General features: G+C 38.2%; 1 protein-coding gene across 6 annotated transcripts in view; it reads right to left on the reverse strand.

The window, feature by feature from the left end:
* UTRN (utrophin) overlaps positions 1-21,709 on the reverse strand; it is a gene marked incomplete at both ends in the record, with an annotated part of 495,417 nt that overhangs the window by 117,614 nt on the left and 356,094 nt on the right. For all 6 annotated transcript variants that reach the window (XM_082855593.1, XM_082855592.1, XM_082855591.1 and 3 more), the window contains one exon: positions 21,141-21,297. In XM_082855593.1, coding sequence (XP_082711719.1) covers positions 21,141-21,297 — 157 coding nt within the window. The remainder of the gene's footprint in view (positions 1-21,140; positions 21,298-21,709) is intronic.

Below are 21,709 nucleotides of genomic sequence, written 5' to 3' on the forward strand. Positions count from 1 at the left end.
GTACATAAACACCTACTGGCTCTAATATTTTGCTTTTAATACAGTTCCTCGGCAATGCATTATGAAAACTCAACTTTTCATTTTCTAAAATATTACACTCTGATAGTATTTTAGAATCAACAAAGTCCTTCTGAACATAAGTACTTTTTTAACAGTATTTGATATATGTTGGGATGACGGGGTATTTGGAGGCTATATCTCATCTTCCACAGTAAATAAAAAGCAAAAATGTTTAATTTCTAGAAATATCAGAATAATCTTACATAAAAAAACTGAAACTGAACAACAGAAAAACACTGGTAATGAAGTTGAAAGAGACCATCACAGGTGGGGAGGGATGAGAAGAGCAGGCAAGGAGTAGAGAGAAATGGCATGACAGTGACTGTGTCCTGCGCACCTGAGACTTAACAAATACTGGGTGCTGGAAAGTCACTGAAGAGCTGGACAAGACGGTGGTGATGGGGGCTGTCAGACATATATTTTTGTTTGTTTATAGTATCATTGGCAGGTCTCTGATAGTCATTAAAAAACAAGTCTGGGGACTTCCCCAGCGGTCCACTGATTGGAACTCAGAGTGTCCACTGCAGGGGTCACGGGTTCGAACCCTGGTCAGGGAACTAAGATCCTGCATGCCACGTGGCATGGCCACAAAAAAAGTCTGAGTCTGAGAGAAAGCCCCACAGGTCTGGAGAACCTGTTTTCCTTCCTGACCACACTGAACCCCAGCGCTTCATAAAACAATCCTCTCTGCACAGCGTGTTGGCGGGGGAATGTCTCCTAAACTCCTTGGAGACGCTGAGGTAGGGAAGTAGAGGAGGCAAGTGTGGGCAGGTGGGAACTACGCAGAGGAAGTAAAAATATGGGGCTCGAGCTCTAATGCCAACTCACCACCCAAATATCCCAGAGGACAGCATGCATTTAATATCTGTTCATACTCTACTTTGCAAATTTAATTTTGTTATTCAATTTGTTCTATTTAAATTATATTTAATTGCATGTCAGAAATGGGTTTAACTTTCAACAGCACTACACATATAATCATTTCACTGTCCTTTACCTCTCAATTAGATATAAAAGAAAATCAGCATTTCCTAACCACCTGGTGAACATTAATGATAAGATAATTAGACTCCAACAGAGTTGTTTTGTACACAGAGCTACAAAGTGTCATTCAGATTTAGGTTCTAATATCACATGACTTATATCTGGGCGGTCTTAAATGAGTATAACATGATCTAATTGGAATTTTTTCTATTTTAGTGACTTTATATTTTCATTCAAGACAATTCTGTTCTCAGGCAATAACAAGTATTGGCAAGGATGTGAAGAAGTTGGAACCTTCATACACCGTTGTTGGAATGCTTAAAATGGTGCATCCACTTTGAAAAACAATTTGGAAATGCCTAAAAATGTTAAACATAGTTATCGTATTACCCAGCAATACCACTCTTAGGTATATACCTAAGAGAACTAAAAGCATATGTTCACATAAAAACTTGTACATGAATGTTCATAGCAATATTATTCATAACAGCCAAAATGTGGACACAACCCAAACACATCCATCAGCTGGTCAACGGGGACTTCCCGGGTGGTCCAGTGGTTAAGACTCCACACTTCCGTTGCTGGGGACATGGGTTCCATCCCTGATCAGGGAACTAAGATCCCGCATGTCACACGGTGCGGCCAAAAAAAAAAAAAGTCACCATCAACTGGTGAATGGATAAACAAAATGTTGTATATCCACACAATGGGATCTTACTCAGCAACAAAAATGAATGAAATAGTGATACATGTTACAACATGGTTGAATCTTGAAAACATTATGCTAAGTGAAAGAAGCCACACACAAAAACCCACTACTATGAAATGTCCAAATAGGTGAGTGTCTAGAGACAGAAAGTAGATTGGTGACTGCTCAGGGATGGGAGGCTGAGGGAAGAATGGGTACGTGCTCATGGGTCAGGCTCCTCTGGGGGGTCATGAAAATGTTCCAAAACTATCATAGATAGTGATGATGGTGGTACAACTCTGAATATACTAAAAGTCACTGGACTGATCATTTTAATAGGGTGAATTTCATGTTATGTGAATAATATCTCAATAAAGTTATTAAAATAAAATAATTCTGCTCTTTTTCCCAAAAATGTCCTCTAGGCACTCTGTTTATTTACTAACCTCTATCCCCCCTCACCTGCAAGGTAAAAGCTCATCTTGTATGTTTAGTATGTTCCCACCTCAGTGTTCCCAGAGCACATCCTATTTCTTTAACACAGCTCATCCTAATATATTTTGAGACCATGCCTCTGTCCCCTCCATTATACTGTCAGTTCTTCCAGGGGAGGCTCACCTCTTAATCATTCAAAATTCTCAGTGCCTGTCTAGACATATACAGAAAGTACTCAATAAACGCTTGAGGAACAGTGAATAAAAGAAGACATGCTTTCAGAATTAAATACTATTTATGATTTTAAATTATAACCAAGCAAAATATACCAAAGTCCCCCAAATCTGATTATCCTAAAGTGGAATAATTATTGGATTCCAGTTAGCTCTGGATTATTTGAACTAGTTTGAAAATTATTGGTAAATAATTTTTGATGCAAAGTTAATTTTCTCCTATCATCTAATTCAGCTAGTAAGTACTAAGTATTTCAGTTTGCTGTGGGTCATTATTTTATTAATAGCAAATATCCTTTTCTCTCCCTAAACAAGGAACTGATCTCACTGAAAGGGGTGATACTTCATCTTCCCTCATTTTTCCATATCCTAATTCATGAGGTAACTGCATAGGGCATAGTTTCAAAATGAATGCAGTCATTAGACTGAAGGTGGTAACTGTTATTACTATTGTGTCAAATCCATCTAAAACATATTGGCTTAAAACAATGGCAATTTATTTTCCATGATTCTGTGGCCTGGCAATTTGACCAGCTCTTCTGCCACTGCCATGGGGGATTACTCCTAAGGCTGTAATCATCTGTGACTTGAATGGGAATAGAAGTCCAAGATGGTCTCACTCACATGTCTGGAAATTACTGCTGGCTATTAGCTAGAGCACCTCGGTTTCCCTCTATATGGTCTCAAATTGTCCAATAGGCTGGACTGGGCTTCTTCAACATGATGATTGGTGTTCTCAGAGGGCAGAGTGAAAACTGCAAGATCTTTTAAGGCATTAGCTCTACAACAGCTCTGTCCAAAAAAAACTTTCTAACGATGGAAATGTTCTACAGCTATGCAGGTCAATATGGCAACACTAGTTGTGTGTGGCTGTTTGGTATGTACCTGAAATATGACTGGTACAACTAAGGAACTGAATTTTAAATTTTATCTAATTGTAACTGATTAAGTAGAAATGGTCACATGTGGCAAGGGTTCCCGTATTAGACAGCACAGCTCTAGAATCTGCACATCACTTCCATCACATTCCATCATTTGAAGCAAGTCATAAGGCCAGCACAGATTCAAGAGAATGGAAAAATATAGTTCATCTCTTGATGAAGGGAACCACAATGTCCCTTTGCATTGAGTTTTGGGCACAGAGAGCAAGTTTCATTATTTTAGCAATCGGCCACACAGGATACGTGGGAAAGGGAGGGTTGGGTGGGTAATATTGCCCCATGGACTTAGTAATATTTTAGGTAAGTTCTCATGAAGACATCTCAAAACAGTGATCTTTGAAGAAAGATCTGAAGGAAGTGAGGGAGCCAGCCATAAGAGGGAGGTTGGCAAAAGAGCAATCCAGGCAAAGGGAGCTATAATTGCAAAGGTTCTGACGGAAGTGTTTGCCAGGCTTAGCAGGCTGGCACTGTCGAGCTGAATGAGTGGATGATAAGGGTAACCACTTCTGTAAAAATATTTTATATCATGGAAGTCAGAGGGGAAAAAGCGCTTTATGGTTGTTAGGAGAGGTACCTGGTAACCACATACTTCTTCATACAGCAGATATCTGGCTATCTTGCTGACTCAAGCTTGGCCATCAACCTAAAAGTTCTCCGTGTGGCAACCTGTCACAAAGCTTATGCACTTTCTATTCTACTACATAGGTGGAAAGATCCTAATGCCCCTCCCAGACAAACACACATAAATGTGTTTGGGCCGAAAAGACCCATGATCAGCTGTAACAAGAAACAGATACAGAATAATTTCAAAAAATAAAATTGAAAATTGTACTTTAAAACTTGCGTGCTCTAAGGTGTTTAATATAAAGGGACAGAGACTCAGCTACCTCAAGAGTCAAGAATAATAAATGGAGGGAACAATGACTGTCCCATGGCCATAATATTCGACTTCCCTGCCATCCCAAGGTGGCATGAGAGTGTATAATATAATTTTCCAACAAACGTTTCCACCAAAATGAGAATTTCAAAACTCATATTAAATCCATACAGTCTATAAAGAAATACGCCAGGCACAAAAGAAGACAGCAATTAATAAGCCTATGATTCGAACTCTTAAGGAACTTCTAAAGAGAGAGAATAGTGCTAGTGAGAACGTGGTGCCACCCGTCTTTGAGAGCCGTATAAATAGGGCACTGAGGAAACACACGGAGGAGGGACGGAGGTGGAGGGGACAGCAAGCAACCCTCTCAAAAATGTGTAAAGTGTGTTTTGAAAAAGAACTTGGAATCAGATTAAAGGTAATTAGGGGAAGAGCAATTCAAGAAAACAGAATAACAGGTAAGGTAATTTAGTCCCTCATTGTTTTCCCTATTAGGTAGCTTCTGCATGCTCTTTTTTTTTTTTTTTTTTGGCTGTACGTGGGCCTCTCACTGTTGTGGCCTCTCCCGTTGCGGAGCACAGGCTCCGGACGCACAGGCTCAGCGGCCATGGCTCACGGGCCCAGCCGCTCCGCGGCATGTGGGATCCTCCCGGACCGGGGCACGAACCCATGTCCCCCGCATCGGCAGGTGGACTCTGAACCACTGCGCCACCAGGGAAGCCCTGCATGCTCATTTAAATGAAATGAAGCCCCGGAATGTCAGACTGATGAAGACCTGATGTGCATATCAGAATTTAACTAGTAAAATCACAGAGTTCTCATTCTCAATCGTTTCTAGGAACCCAACAAGCCCTTCAGCAGAGCCCGCCTTCCCTCCACTTCTCTTCAGTGGCTCCTGATTTCCCATGAGTGCCAGGCAGCAGAGTAAATTGCTTCTTAGTCAACTTCAAATGCCTAAAGGGAGATTCTCAGTGATCCTCCTGAACAGTCGGGGAACATTTCTCCCCACCCGCTATTAGTTCATGGGAAGGCAGGGGATTAAGGGATGAGGCGGTATAAAGAAGTGACCGGCATGGCTTAAGTAAGAAAGTCTTACAAGTCAGTCAGCTCCCCTTCATTTGCATCATGAACGTGACGTCGCTCACTGTGACGGCTGAATTGCTGGTCGCTCACTGTGACGGCTGAATTGCTGCCAAGGAGACAGCAGGACGACTGGCTGCTCCTCGCAGCACTGACATGGAGACGCACAGGATCCTGCAAGCCCCTTAGTATGAACACAGGGTCTGAGAGAACCTGGAGGGAGCGGGGGAATCCCTGCCGTCCCCTCTGTCCTCAGCTGGCAACCTGTCACACTGGACTGAGATAGGGGGAGAAGAACGACCAACACGTGGGTGTCATCCCCTCTTCTTTAAATCACAACTGTCCCCTCTCCTCTCTTTAATCTAAAGCCATTATCCGCATTGTCTGTACCTCAAGTGGCAAAGGTCAGTGGGATGCACTTTTCTTTAAACTTTCTAGATCATATTAAAATTATATGATCTTTTTGTTAAATTAGATCTTTTTGCTCTTCTGCTAAAAACCCTCCAATGGCTTCCTGCTGCACTTAGAAAAAATTCTCAACTTCCTACCAAGATCCAGAGCTTCCCTACTCTCTGAACCTCAACTACTAATACACCCTAATTTCCAGTCTCAAAGTCTTTATTTCTTTTCCTAGAATATGTCAAGCTTTTCCTGCCTCGTGGCCTTTGCAATCCAGAAAGCTTTTGCTTCACATCTCCAAAGACTGGCTCCTTCTCATTATTTAGTCTCCGCATTCGGTATGTCTGTTGGGTGAATGAATAAAGAAATGAGTAAACTGACATGAAAGAAAATGTGGGATTCAAGGAAGGGAAACTCCTGGGAAATGGGAGTAGCGCATACAAAGGTGGTCTGCAGAAATAAAAAGCAGAGCAGTGGGGGAGGAAAGTAGTCATCTCCTTAGAGCTCTTCACAGAAAAAGTTATTTCTCAAGACATAATATCTGTGGGCTTTCTTAGCAGTCTCACTGATCCTCACTGGTCAAAGTCAAAGAGATCCACAAGGGTCACCCTTCCTGACCCTTTAGGGACCCAGCTCTAATACCAAACTCACCATCAGTATAAGCACCATCTGCCCAGCAGAGCCAGCCCACTTTCTTCTTTGCCACTACAGTGCTTGGCATCCATCACCATGCATTTCTGTCCTGACTTCTTTGCAGACCTGACTTCTACACCAGAATGTTCTGAAGGTTCATCTATGTCCCAGAGGACAGAGTAGAAACTCAATGAATTTGTGCATGAAAGAAGCAGGAGGCATTTTTAATAAGTGTTTTGTGGTGTAGTAAAACCAGATAGAGATTTGCAGCCAACAGCCTTGTGTCAACAGTCCAGTGCACACCATCTAGGCACACCTTTACCCACCACGAGCCCTTGAATTTGTCCCGTAACTTCTCTGCAGGTTAATAACAAAATCATTCTACTAACTTCACAGGTGAGATACTGAATGCAAACATACCTTGAAACTATTCAGTGCTGTAGAATAACTAGTTACTACAAAAATGATGCTAATCAAAAGTCTTACCATCAGTCTCAGCTCTTCTCCGAGACCGAGTTTCTTTCCTCGGACTTTATTCACTGTTATTTGTGGGGGAAAGTTCTAGCTGTTTTATCTACAGCTTTGGATGAACAAAACCAGTACCCAAACCTCCATTAGCAGGAACAATTGAATTTAACTTTTCTAAGGGGTAAATTATTTAATTATGAGCAAAGCAGAATTATGCGGTCCTCCAAGATTAAGTCAAAATGTTTGGTAAGCATAAAACTGTGTTGTAAGACTATTAAGTCACTTCAGATTCTTAGAAGGCAAACAAATAAATGTAGTGTCTTTTCGTGAACCACTTTGTTCCAGAATAAAACGTCAATGTAAACCTCTGTGGTGGCAAAAATGGTTAGCCAGATTACATCACTCACAGTAATTTGGTATAAATATCAAATTTCTTCAACTGATCAGTCCAACAAACAGTGGACTTTTTTCCAATCCTTCTAGGCACAACTAAATCAAACACAGCCACCCGTTTTCCCTCTTTCTTCTTTTTGGGAGAGAACTTAAACTGGGCATCCTAAAACTGTTTTCTAAACTCCCATGCTGACATGGAATACTGACATTTTAATGCTAACAATACAAGGTCCACAGGAAAAAGGGACAAAAATGAGAAATCGTAAGCAAGGTTACAGTGAAACTTTACTTTCATGCGTTGGTGGAAGCAGAAAACTGGTTCAATCATTTGGGAAAGTAAGTTGGCAATATACCAAGAGTCATTACTATGTTCATATTGTATGAAACAAGAATTTCGCCTTTGGGATTATGTCCTAAGAAAGTGATCCAAAAAGAGCTACAAACACAAAAGTTTTCATTATAACATTACTTATGATTAAAAAAATGAAAGCAACTTAAACATCTAACACCTGGAAAATATTTAGGTTCACTACAATACAGTTACACTAGGGATCATTAAATAACCTTGAAAAATTATTGTGAAAATGACTGCATAGCAACATGAAGAAATAGATATGACATGTATCTAAGTGGAAAAGACAGGAAAAAAACTATGTACCCTATTAAAACTGTGTGAAAGGTGAATATGCAAAAAGAAAATAACCCAAAATGAAAATGGATGTTTTAGAGTGGTAAAATTATGGCTAATATTTTGCTCTTTTATAAAATCTGTAATAAATTATGTTCACAATTAAAAATTATGCTTTTAAGAAAAGAATGCCAAATGGAATCAAGTTCATTTATAATTGAACAAGTTACTACTTTTAAAGAACAGCATTATTAAGAATTACAAATGTGTTTTAGAAGCATACTTTTTATAACAATCATAAAACTTTTGCATTATGTTTTACTTCAATGACCTCTCTGAAGTTAGATTTATTTATAAATGTAATACATGACAACGTAGTTACTAGATGAGAGACTCCATATGTTTAAGTCACTCCCCATGTTTGTTAGGGATCTTAACTCATCTAGCTTTTAAGGTGTCAAATTTAGACACAAGAGGGAATCTCAAACACTGGGAGAATCTGGTGATACTCAGCACAAGAGGGTAAAATAATAAGCTATATTTTAAAACCTACCTCAACAATAAAAAATATGCCAATTCTTTTCCCCCATAAAAAAATCCTTCCAAATCTAGTTTTGAATAATTTAGGCAGTATTAAGACAGGAAAAAGGTAACCTCTTGGGTAACCTCTTACCTGACTACAATATTAAGGCATAAAGTATAATGGTGTTGATAAATTTTCTTACAACTTCAAGTACGTTATTTCTAGCTCTTGGGGAAAGATTGTTGCTTACATTTCTGCCAGCTATTATCTTTATTAAAGATTCAGCTATTTAAAAGTAGAAATATTTTCAAAATGTAATATGTTTTCGTACAAATAAAAAAGGATTATAGAGAGACAAAGAGGAAAAAGGAACATTCATACAAAAGGACCTGTTGTCTCTGGGTGTATTTCATTCACTCAATGTTCAACAAATATTAACTGAGCATCCAGAATGCCAGAAGTAGACAAAGATACGATAGAAAACAATTAGCTTAGATGATGATAAATGCTATGGAAGAAAGAGAACAGCAGAAGAAAATAAGAGAGCTTAGGAGTACTGGGCTGGGAATTACAATTCAAGTAGAGAAGTCTAGGTAGGCTTCACTAGGAAGGTATCACAGAGCAAACATTTGAAAGCAATGGATAGTTACCCATGTGGATACCAGGGAAAGAGCATTCCAGGCATAGAAGACAGCACGGTACTGTGACTGAAGGCACAGTGTGGCTGAAACCAGCATGTAAGAGAGAAAATAGTAAGAATAAGATGAGCAAGGTGTCAGTGGGAGGTAGGTCAGATGATGTAGGTTTTGCAGACCCTTGTGAGAACTGTAACCTTTATTCTGAATTACACAGGAAGTCAGTACAGGCTTCTGATTTATCTGAATAGGAACACTCTGGCTGTTGTGCCGAGAATAATAGAGATGTAACTGTAGCTCTGAACATCTGGTAAGAGGTAGACAGATTCAAATTCTATGTTCTGAATGTAGAACCAACAAGATATCCTAACAGACTGAATACGCAAGAAAGACAAGAGTGAAGGTGATTATCTTTTACCCAGCAATCAGAATAGGATTCTATCAGTTGAAATGAGAGAGACTGGGGAGAATAAGTTTTGAGGGGCAGGTTCAGGAATTTAGTTCAGACATATACTAAGCTGGAGATTCCCAGGTGGAGATCGTATGTAAACATATAAATTTGGGAGTGATTGATATTTAGATGACATGTAAAACTCATCAGGAGGTCAGATGAGTTCAGGAAGGAATAAGTACAATATAGAGAATTTGGCATGGCCTGACCCCTGAGGCATCCCAATTTCAGGAGGCTGAGGAAAGAAGGAGGAACTAACAAAGGACACCGAGAAGGAGCTACCAGTGAGGTGAGAAGAAAATTGGGATGGAGCAGTATCCCAGAAGTCAGGCAAAAAGACAGAGCAGAAGTACACTTAGTGAGTCAACAGGAAAGGGAGGACAAATAATGGTCACAACTCAGCCAACATCAACAAACAGAGACATGACAAGTTACAATGAGGGACATATAACTCAGAGTGGGGACTCAGGACAGCTTACTTACTTGAGGAGAAAAGAGATGTTTGCAGTAAGTTTTAAGAGGCTTTTGCTATTGTAAAAGTGTTGCTTTATGTATGTCAAAACATATATTAATGTTTTTCTTTTTGATGCAAGCAGCTCTGGCTATATAATTTGCAGAACGCTGTGCAAAGTGAAATTGCAGGGCCCCTTGTCCAAATATTACTAAGAATTTCAAGATGGCGGCAGTAGAGCATTAAATCAAGTGCAGGGCCCTTCAAAGAACAGAACCTTGTGCGATCGTGACTGCATGGGACGCACACCCATTATGCAAGGCATCTGAACTGTAACAAATAGGTATTGCTGGTACGGCAGGATTTCTTAGCTTCTGGTTTCAAAAAGGCACTTATCTGATTATTGGAGAATGCAAGCAGAAAAAAAAATGATACAAACATGTATCATAAAAAATGATACATGTCAGAATGTAATTTACTTTTTTTCCCAACTTGCCTGTAAGGCTAAATCAGCATATACAGATCTGAAGTCATTACAGTATGACAGCAAAAAAGGGCAGCAGAGTCGTTAAATTTGATAGCACTAATAAAGCTACATGTAAAAAGGGAAAGAAAACAGGCTTACTTTTCATTGGTATGCAGACAAAATTTTTTAAATCTCCATAGTGTTTTAAAAGTTTTGGTTAATGCCCCTGAATGAACATTTAATATATAAATTCATTTTGGTTCCACCCCATTGACATAAAAAATGATGCCTGAATCAGAATACTAAGTATGAATGCTAAAACTAAGATAGGAATCCTCTAGCTTTTCACAGTAATAAAATGGTATTCTTCCCTACACTTTAAAAAATATGTGCACACATAAATGTATTCCTTCATCTAGCAAATATATTCAGTGTTTACTATCATCAGGCACTGTATTAGCTCCTGAACTTGTATTTTCTTTCTCTTTCAGCCTTGTTCTACATATAAACAAAGAGGGAGGGAAGAAACATCTCTTGCTCTACTGCATACTCCAAGTCACGCCATGGCTAATTTGGAGTATTTTCCCTCCAGGAGTTTTTTTTTTTTTTTTTTTTTTTTTTTTGCGGTACGCGGGCCTCTCACTGCTGTGGCCTCTCTTGTTGCGGAGCACAGGCTCCGGACGCGAAGGCTCAGCGGCCATGGCTCACGGGCCCAGCCGCTCCGCGGCATGTGGGATCCTCCCGGACCGGGGCACGAACCCGTGTTCCCTGCATCGGCAGGCGGGCTCTCAACCACTGCGCCACCAGGGAAGCCCCCTCCAGGAGTTTTGATAACACTCTTTAGTCAATTCTTATTCCAAGGTCTCTTCCCAGCTAGAAGGCTACATTCTTGCACTATGGAGCTTTTCTAACCTTCCCAAGTACAAACAATCATGATTTATCTGTGTCTCCCTGGCTGTGTGTTCATACTCACATTACAGTGCTCTTGATATCTACTTTAGTCACTTGTTTTCAAGCCTGTCTCTGCCATTAGATGGTGAAATCTGTGACAACAAAAACAATCTTAGGAACTGATGTATGCTCAGCCCCTAGCAAAGTATGTAGCAAACATCAGGTGCAACTCAAAAGTTTCCTGAATGAATAAATAAACTGTTAGATAAATGAAACTGTCTCTGGGCTAAATATGTCCAGAGGCAGTCCATTAGCAAGGGGCTGTATTGCTTGGTTTTACAGACCTCTACTTGCCTACATCTGTTGTCTACTCTTTAATTTCACCACTAGGGACCGACAATTATTAGGATGCCTTGCCTCTCCCTCTAAACTCGGATATTCTATGACCCTTTGGGGTTAGGTTCCAGTTACCCACATCAGGCTTGGGAGACAAATGCAGTTAACTGAATGAGGTGTGGCAGGTAGGTGCAGGCTCACATAGAGAACTGCTGCTTCAGGTCTTCACACAGACTTTGCTAACAGACCTTAGGGGGCTGTGCTTTTAGTAAGAAGGCAGTCAACATAGGTGGCAGAGGCTGAAGGGGAACTTGGGAAATAATTTAATCAATTTTAGAAGAAGGCCAATTTTTCATTAGGTAATTTCATAACACAGCAAGACATTGAAATTTCAGGTTTGCAGACAGAGTGTCAGATTACTTTAGTAGGGAGAAAAACCACACACACACACACACACACACACACACACACACACAGAAACTAAATTTAATGGTGGAGTGTTGCTGTTTTAAAGACAATGTTATTCTAATGAGTAAGCTTGCAAATGTATCTTGGCAATTCAGTTTAAGGCCCAAATGTCCTGATTCTTATATAATGAGGTTTGAATATAGGAATTAACTTGGGCTTAATTTAAAGCAAAGGACAGAATAGCCATGAAGGAATGGAAAAGCCCCTAAGATATTGTACCTCAATCATACACTTTCAATTATTCTTGGTGATTTCCTTTTCTAAAGTCAAACATGTATTATACAGCAGAAAGAGTGTTAGAGCTCTGATAACTGCTCCTACCTAAGTTAATAGGTACATTGTTATGAAAATGAAGTGCAAATTGAATAGCAAAAACTGAATCTGCAATTTTATACAATCTACAAGTATCTGACAAGTAAATTCATAACATTACAAATGAACGTTACATGCATTATAGGTGCTTTCTAAGTAATCGTTGATTGAATGATAATCTCACACTTTTGAAAGTGAAGCTACATATAAGTGACCTCAATTTCCAAAACACTTTAAATGATACTACAAATTTAAGTCATTAAGTGGGAAAATTCAACTATCAATTTATTCTAGAAGTCATTAGAAATATTATATATTTTAAAGTAGTAATTTATTTTGACATTTGACGGGATGAAATTTGTACCTACATGAGAAAAAAAAATATGATTGTGTTGTTTACCAGATACCTAAAAAGTTTGGAAGGTGATTCCTGTTTAATTTAACAGGTTGATCCTAGATTGTAATGGGGGGGCTAGTTTTGCTGGACAGTAAATAGCAGATATTAATATGGTTTTGTTTAATTAAAACAACCCATATAGCCTAGACAGTTTTAAACAAAACAAAAATGATCAAAACTGTCAAGACAAATTCTCAGCAATTATGTGAGATGAGATTAGCCACCATTTACTGAGTATTTACTGTGGACCAGGTCTCACGCCAAACAACCATCAAGGCACTTTGACTTATGATTATGATTATGTTTTAACAAGTCTGCCTATGTGATGGGTTGTTAAAACATTGAACAAAGTATTCATTATGGTTGTTGCTGAAAATCTATTAATGTTCTGAGTCACTGGTTTAAACATCCAAGAAAGTAGAGGTATTTAATTAAGGGTCCAAAACATATTGATGTTTCATAATATCAGTTCCTGGAACATTTACATAACAGAAGGGAAAGATGCCAATCCGTGAGTCACCCACTTCACTGTATGAGGTTGATTTTTGAGCTGAGCCTTTGCTGTGGGGCTTTCTGCGTGCTCATTGCCTAGGACTGCTACATTTTTCAAGAAGCATCAACCCTACTAACTACTTAGCTTTTCTGATTTGTTTCTGGTCTATGGAATGTTTGTTGTATTTTGGAGCCCAATTTTGCCATGCTTGATTTTCTGTTTTTTACATTTTATCTATAATTATTAGGTGTTTGAGCAGATGAGGTGCTTTGAAGTATGACCTTACAGTACCTCTGACCTTGAAGTCTCAGAGCCATCACCTAAACATTTAAATGTATAATATTCCTTCTAGATACAGTCACAAGCATAGAGCGTTTAGGTATAGGACTGACTAAAATATGTCACTGGAGTAGAGGCTGTGCCTTATTGCCCTCTGTATATTCAGCATCAATGCAACATATACGTCATTCCATGAATGGTGGGGGTGGATGGATGGATGGATGATGAAGTGACTTGCACTGCCATTATCAAAGAAAGGTTGTGAAAAGTGTCATTAAATCACTGATGTACATATAAAGGACTAGAGTATAGAAATATATGTGGGACTCAGAAAATTTTGAGAATATATGAGTTCCCATAAACCAACTCCTTTGTATCTGAGGTGACTGAACACCGATATCTGAGATACCAGAGTCTCTTAACCATCTGCAGATGGTGCAAGCAGACTGGATCCAGGGTAAAGAGATGCAGATGTAAGATAATGTATACTATTTGTGTTCTTTTACTTATAAACACTCAAATATTGCCTTTCAAGGTAATTAGATTCATGGTTAAACGTATATAATTTGCCTATTAGCCATTAATAAGTTAACTAAAGGCAGTGCATGCAGAAGTGTCTCATGGGTTTGGCCTTTCCATGATAAGCTGTTTTCTTTTATTAAGAACAAGAAATAAATCACCTTCCAGTCTCTAGGCTCATATCTTATCCCATATAAATTCTCAAAAACATTGTTGCTTCAATGGCTTCATCCAAGTATTTGAGGAGTCTAAGTTTTTTTAAGGCACCAATAGGCTAACACAACAAGTGTATGTTATGATGTCAAAACTTATAGTGCCCAAACATAGTGAATCTAAGGAAAAATACAAACTGCAGACACTGAGCAACTAAAATTTAAAATATACTATAAAATAAGTCCTAGTTTAAAGAATAACCCCAAACAGCTATTGCTTATTGAACACTTACTATTTGTACTCTGATAAGTGGTTTATACATAGTGATGGTCAGAAACAGGATAGCAGAGATTGGAGAATATGCCCCAACGCCTAGTTTATAGGGCTAGTGTGTGGAGGGGGGGTGGGAATTGAAATCAGATCTACCTAAGCCCATGTGCTAGGTTCAATCACTCTGTACAGACAAGGCCAACATAAGGTGCCTAGAATAGAGAATAATACACCCCTATCCAAGTGAGAAGAGCCAAAGAAAAGTTTTCAGTGAACTTGAAAACAAACACTGCTGAGGATATGCGTTAAGTAGTCAGATGTCTACTTATAAATATTTTCTTCAAAGTCTTCATATGACTCCTTGACAACAGATTTTGATATCACTGGAAGCAACTTTTGAGTCGCCTAACAGTTTTCCAGCATGTAGTAACCCCACATCCACCTAAGGTTCTGAGACATAGACTTGTTTTTTAGTTTGTATATAACAACATCACTGAAAATTTTAATGTAAAACTTAAGTGTTAATTAAGTGTAACATCAGCACAGGTGGTTTTCAGATGTATCTGGTAGATGTGTATTTGTCTTGTCCATAGCAGAAGAACATATGGTATCTCTTTCTAAATTGATCTTTACAAGACTTGTGTACAACGATATTCAAGACTTGCATTTATGTGATCATATCTCCTGGAATAATTAACAAATCAGAGTTAAACTTCTTTGCCTCATATTTAAAAAGAAATCCATCTAGTAATCTCAAGATATTCTAATTGCGCTTGGAGAGATTATGTCAAATTAATTCAACTTCCCTAAATAGTAGTGTGTGGTTCAAAATAAAGTAAGTCAGACAGCCACCTGTAAAATGAGAGAATGAGTTTGAAATCGAATACAAGGTCCCCTCTTTCTATGGGAAAATTTTAGAGAACAAAATATCTTGCCTAATATCAGTATCAAACCACTTAAGGGTTGATTTTGATTGTTCTAACTACGTATATACTTTGAAGTCATAAGGCAAGCGTTATTTGAAGTTAAAAAGATTTTTTAAAATTTATTATGACAGAGACTTAAATACCAAGAAGTCAGAAAAAAATTACAAAGTTTGTAATAAAAGAAAAAATGAAAAGAAAAAGACTAAATGATACATTTAATGCTAAACATATCTGTGAAAAAATTAGTTTAAAATTATTTTATGTTCGTTTAAAGCTACAACATAATGTTATAATTGAAGAGAATTCTACAATCCCTTAAGGAAAAAAGATTGGTAATAAATGTGCACACGAACTGAAAACATGCCTGAATTATAACCAAGGGACCAAAGTAGGGGATTAGAGAAATGGGTGGTTAGGCAGACAACCAGAGATTTGGGACAGCAATGTGCAGTTCACAGCTCAGCCACAAACCTTGTTGGCAATGATTCCTCATAGCACAGAGAAGACATAGGAACTGTAAGTTTGAGAGCTACAAACATAGGCTCTCCCTGACTGGAAGCTCCATGCGGACAGGGACTGTGTCTGTTTTCTGTACCTGTGTCCTTCTGGTGTCTTAGAAACTGCCAGACACTAAGTAAATGATAAGTATTTGCTGGAAGTGAAGGAAGGAGGAAGGAAAACTCAGATATCATTAAATCATATGCCTCTCATTTGCTTCCACTATAAATAAGGGGATTGGACTGAATTATTTCTTGGGTTCCTTTCAATCCTAATAATTGACAATTCTAAGTTGTACACACTCATTTGCACACACACAGACACACATAAGATTTTCCCTGATAAAAAAAATCAGAAGACCAGGGGAAAAGATATCTCTAAGGACATGGGAAAGAAAAATCTTGCCTGAAACATAGAGCTACCACATGTACACCCAAATGGATTTTGATTTTAAGAAAAGATTGAGGATAAATTAGAGAATTAGGTTAGAACATAAGCAAGGCTGAGGTTCCACTACAGTTAGACTATACAATGCCTATAGCTGGCAAAGTTCAGTAAGAAAGGTAAACTACTACAGGTAGGTGTCACATCTTTAAATATTACCCTGATTGTACTAACTATAGTGATTTGCCCTCCTTGTAATAATTTGTAGCAATTAGAAACATTACTCTTGGCAGTTGGGAAAGAAGGTTACTTATGACAGAATGTGACTGTATTTGGAGGTAGGGTTTTTCAAGAGGTAATCAAGTTAAAAGAAGGACATTCATTAGGGTGGGCCCTAATCCGATATGACTGGGGTCCTAATAAAAAGAGGGTATTTTGAGCAGTTTTAAGACTTCACCATGTGAAGACTCAGGGAGAAGACGGCCATCTACAAGCCAAGGAGAGGGCCCTTATAGGAAACCAGCTCTGCTTACATCTTGATTTCAAACTTCTAGCCTCCAGAATTATGAGAAAATAAATTTCTGTTGTTTGAACCACCTGTTTATGAGCTTTATTATGGTGGCCTTAGGAAACTATAACACACGTCTCCACAAACTTACTCTGAACACTATTCCATAATTCGTATCTCCTAGCATCTTAGCCTGCTTAGTTCTCAGAGTTAAATATGAAGCTTTTGACAAACGTTAATAATATATAATATTAAGAACACTTATAGTTTTGGATCATTGATAAATTGGAAGGCAGACTATGATAAAATATGTTCTAGAATCTAGAATCAACACAAACCTCTACAAAGGACTATTTCCAGTGAGGATACAACAGTGAGTGAGAACACATACTCAGAAAATCTGGGCTATTCCCATAAATCATCTAATACATAACTCAGAAAGTTAAAGAAGTACAGACTGTTAAATGGAAACTCTTGACTTACTGATAAGAAAAATCCCTCAACGGTAGTCTGGATCATGCACAATGTGCTAAATGATAGCTATTGTGATAAAGAAGTAACCCGAGAAAGTCTAGAACGAGGCGCCAAGAAATCTAGAAAGCAGGGACAATCTATATCCAACTTACACTGCTCCCCTCCTCCATCCCCAACCAAGGGGATTTTGAGTAGTTTTAAGACTCAAAGGATTAATGGAATATGAAAACATCATCTTTATATTAGAATTCTAAACTATATCACCATTACCCTTCCTTCTTTCATCATCATTTTGACATCTGGCTCTCTCTCATGGTCATGGTGATTTTATTATCCACACAGACAATCCTTCCACTACCCAGCCTCTCAGCTCCTCAACCTGCTCTCCTCTAAGACCTTATTCTCCACCCAACTCGCACAGCTCATTTTAGCAAAAAGACACTGGATGTTGTCATAAACCATAAATGCACCCCTCCATAAATTCGACTTTAGCGTCCCTTCTCTGACCACCACCTGTTTTCTTTATAGAACGTGCTCCCAGTTTCCCAATTTGAACAATTCTTCAGCCCCCCGAAGCGCTGACTTTGAACACTGCTTTACTGCCCCTCACATCTCCCATATCCTCACATCTCCCCTTAGCCAGCCTCAATCCCACGAGCACCCCTTATACAACTCCCTTGTATTTCTGTAACTCCCTGGCCCCTCTCTTACTCCATCACATTTGCTTGCTCCAGTTCAGCTCTCCAATTAATTCCTCACCTTCACTGGAGCAACTAAACATGGATGAAGAAAAACATTCACACTGGCTGTTCTCACCTTAAGTTCATGAGCACTGACTCCACGTCGGCCTGTTATGCTGCCCTGCGGTCTTGGTATATTTCCTAGTTTATTGATGCACCCACTTTTACACTACATTTTCTACCTCCCCTCTCCTCAGATGTCCACATCTTCTTCCCTCTTCTTATATTCAGTTGTTGACCTTTCATCTTATTTCACTGAGAAAACAGAGACAATAGAAAGAGAACATCTATATGTTCCCACACCCACATGTACCAATCTACCTTCATCTGTACCCATATATTCCACATTTCTTCCTGTTAGACTGGATGAGCTCTTCTACCTAATACAAATGGTTCCACTTGTGCACTAGATCCCACCCTATCACTGTTCCTATGTGGTACCCTCCCTCCTGCGTCACTGATTTTTCCTGCTTTACAGGATCATTCCCATCGTCATAGAAACATGTTGAATTATTCTCCATCTTTACAAAACCATTACTTGACCTCACGTTCTCCCTCCAGCTACTGTTTCATTTCTTTGTTTCCTTTGTTGTAAAAATCCTTGAAAGGGCTCTCTATACTTCTTCTGCTCATATTCTTTCTTGAATCTACACCAGTCAGGTTTCCAACTTCGCCACACCATTGAAATGACTCTTGTCAAGGTCAACAAGAATGTCTACAGATGGTCACTTTTCTGTTCTCATCTTATTCTGCCTCTCAGCAATCTTTGATCCCCGTGATTACACCCTCCTTTATAAAACACTTTCTGCCTCTGGTGTCCTAGACTCTGTTCTCTCTTGACTCTTCTACCCTCTGGCTCTGCCTTCTCAGTCTCCTCATCTTCCCAACCTTTAAAGGCAGGGTGTCTCAGGGCTCATGTCTTGGAATTCTTGACTCCCTGGATCATCTCACCCAATTCCACGGCTAATATATATGCTGATAATTTTGATTTGTTGACCTTTCCCTCAATATCAGACTTGTATATCTAACTGCCTAATAAGCATCTTAAGCTTAAAATGTCAAAACACAAACTCTTAAATTTCCTCCTCAGACTGCTCATCCAGCAGTTTCCCACATCTCTCTGAATGATACTTCCATTCTTCCATTTGCTTTGCCCAAAAATCTTTGACTCCTGACACTACATCTCTTCTCTTTTTCTCCCAGCCCATGCATCTAATCCATAAGCAAATCCTGTTGTTATTTCCAAATATATTCAGGAACCAGTTACTTCTTACTATCTCCACTGGGATATCCTTGTCCAAGTCATTGCCATCCCCCACTTGGATTACTGAAATACATTCCTGAACTCCTGAACTTCAGGTCTCTATTTGAAAATCACCCCACTCATGGCACTTTCCTAAGCTTCTCCACATAAAATAACACTTCTGCTGCCTATACTATCCCCTCCTGCTCTCTCTCCTTGACCTTGCTTTACTTTTTTCATGGCACTTACCACCATGGGATATATTATATATTTATTGCTTATTGGTCTGATGTCTGTATCACTCAGAACCAGGCAAGAACTTAAGTTCATTTGTTGATTCACCAGTGCCTAGAATAGTGCCTGATGCATATTAGGCACTCAGATACTTGCTGAATGAACGAACTGACATTATCATCAGCATCATTATCAATATTATCTTTATTATCTAACTGCCTGGGTCCAGAGGGTTGAAGCAGAGCAACTGCACCCTGAGACAGAACAAAACACAATCTAAAACAGGGTAACCTTGGTGGGAGCAGGAGGTAGAACATGGCCAGCACATGCTGGAAATGTCGACGCGCACTTCACTTGTTAAAGCTAGAAGTGGACGATCATTTCCTACCTCAAGATTTCAGTTTTAATCAAAATGGTAGCATATGGTCACAAGCACATTTTATTCCTTAACAAAGCACTTCTATTAGAAGAGCTTTGTATTATTCTACTTCATCACTAATATCTGAATCCTCAAAAAGGGTATATAATAATTAATAGAAGGGAAAACTGTAAAAAGTAAGGAGAAATTGATTTTCTTAAATCAGTAATTTTAAATCTTCTATCATCATTATTATTTTTTGCATATTACATACCAACAGTGTCTTCCTTTTTTATTTTAATCTTAGAGCTATTTCTCTATCATATTCTCTTTTCAAGTACAAAGAGAAAATTTACCCAAATGGTAACTTGAATAACCTGGTCACAAGCCTTAAAAATAAGATAAATTTCAAGGTCTTATCATTCTGTATTGAAGGAACTTATAATATAGAGGATGTCTTCCTTTAGAAGAAGCATGTGTTAGCATTTGTCATTTTTTAAATGAGAACAGAGTTCTAACAACACATTAAAATGTACAGATTTAGAATAAGAACTTGCATTGCACGTGAAGAGGAAAAAATATAACAAAATAAGGTGATATATGAGAAAATGGGTATGAAGATATATTATATAAATGAATGCAAAGTTAATGAGGCAAAGAATTTAAATACTACAAGGCTATAAGAATTAACATGTCAGTTGATAACTTCAGTATATCTGCTTTTCAGAGTAAAAGTACAAATTTGCATAGAGATAGATATTTGAGCAGAATAAAAATGTGACAAAAAAGGGTCTAAGTTCAGACAAAACCCCCCCAAAACCCATAGAATGATCTTAAATACAACGGTCTTCATTTGCTTTCAGATTAATATCTATTCTATTTTCTTACTACTACAAGTCCTTATTTTTTCTACTTTCATTTAATAAAACAAGATAGTATATAATTCTTTATGACTCTATAACTTCTGAATTTAAGATTAACTTACAGTAAAATTTCCCCCAATACATTATTTTAAAATCTATTAGAAATAGATAAATTTCATGATCAGCTAAAAGCAATATAGTGCTTTAGATACCTGCAACGTTTGAAAAAACCTTCAGTTAAATATGAAGAGAAAACTTAATTTGAAAAAAAAGGGAGCGATGCATGCAATTTGAATAAAATGCCTAAATACTGATAATTAGGAACAGAGGAGGAAAAAAACCTGTCATAATTGGTTCCACTCACATATTTATTTTATTTTGAGTACTTACTTCACCAAAATCAAAATGAATGAAAAAAAGGAACCCACCGTATGTGATCAACTTACTTTACAATGATCATACTGGAGTTGTAAGGCTGGGACATCCCCTCCAATAGGCATTTGTTTTCTAAGCTCTTCATCTTTCATATTCAGCCATTTGATCAGTTCTTCTAAAGACGTCAGCAACCTGTTCCACTTCTCAGCACTGGCCTCCAAATGAGCCCTGTGAAAAGATAATGCTGACCACATTTAGACATTTGAAACGGATCCAAAAAACTATGTACCTTCCTTTAGCCTAATAATCATGTACAACCAACTAATGCTCACGTCTAAGGAGGCTGAAACTTTGTAAAAAGAATATATACTTCCTGTAAGAAACAGTTATTTCGAATAAGCTAGAATATTAAGGATATGTTGGTAATATCTGTCAAAAGTTAAAACATACACCTCCACACCACAAAGGCATCAATATGAGGCTCTCAAGAAGAATGTCCATGATATAATGTAAACTTATTTAAGCAAGTTTCAGTAGTTTATGTATAGTATATATGCACATTCAAATGTAACTTTTTTCTCATTTCATCTATATATACAAAGAGACAGACAGAAGAAATCATATGCATATAAAATTTTTA

Source organism: Leucopleurus acutus, assembly GCF_964270905.1.
Source record: "Leucopleurus acutus genome assembly, chromosome: 15".
In the NCBI taxonomy this organism is placed as follows: domain Eukaryota; kingdom Metazoa; phylum Chordata; class Mammalia; order Artiodactyla; family Delphinidae; genus Leucopleurus; species Leucopleurus acutus.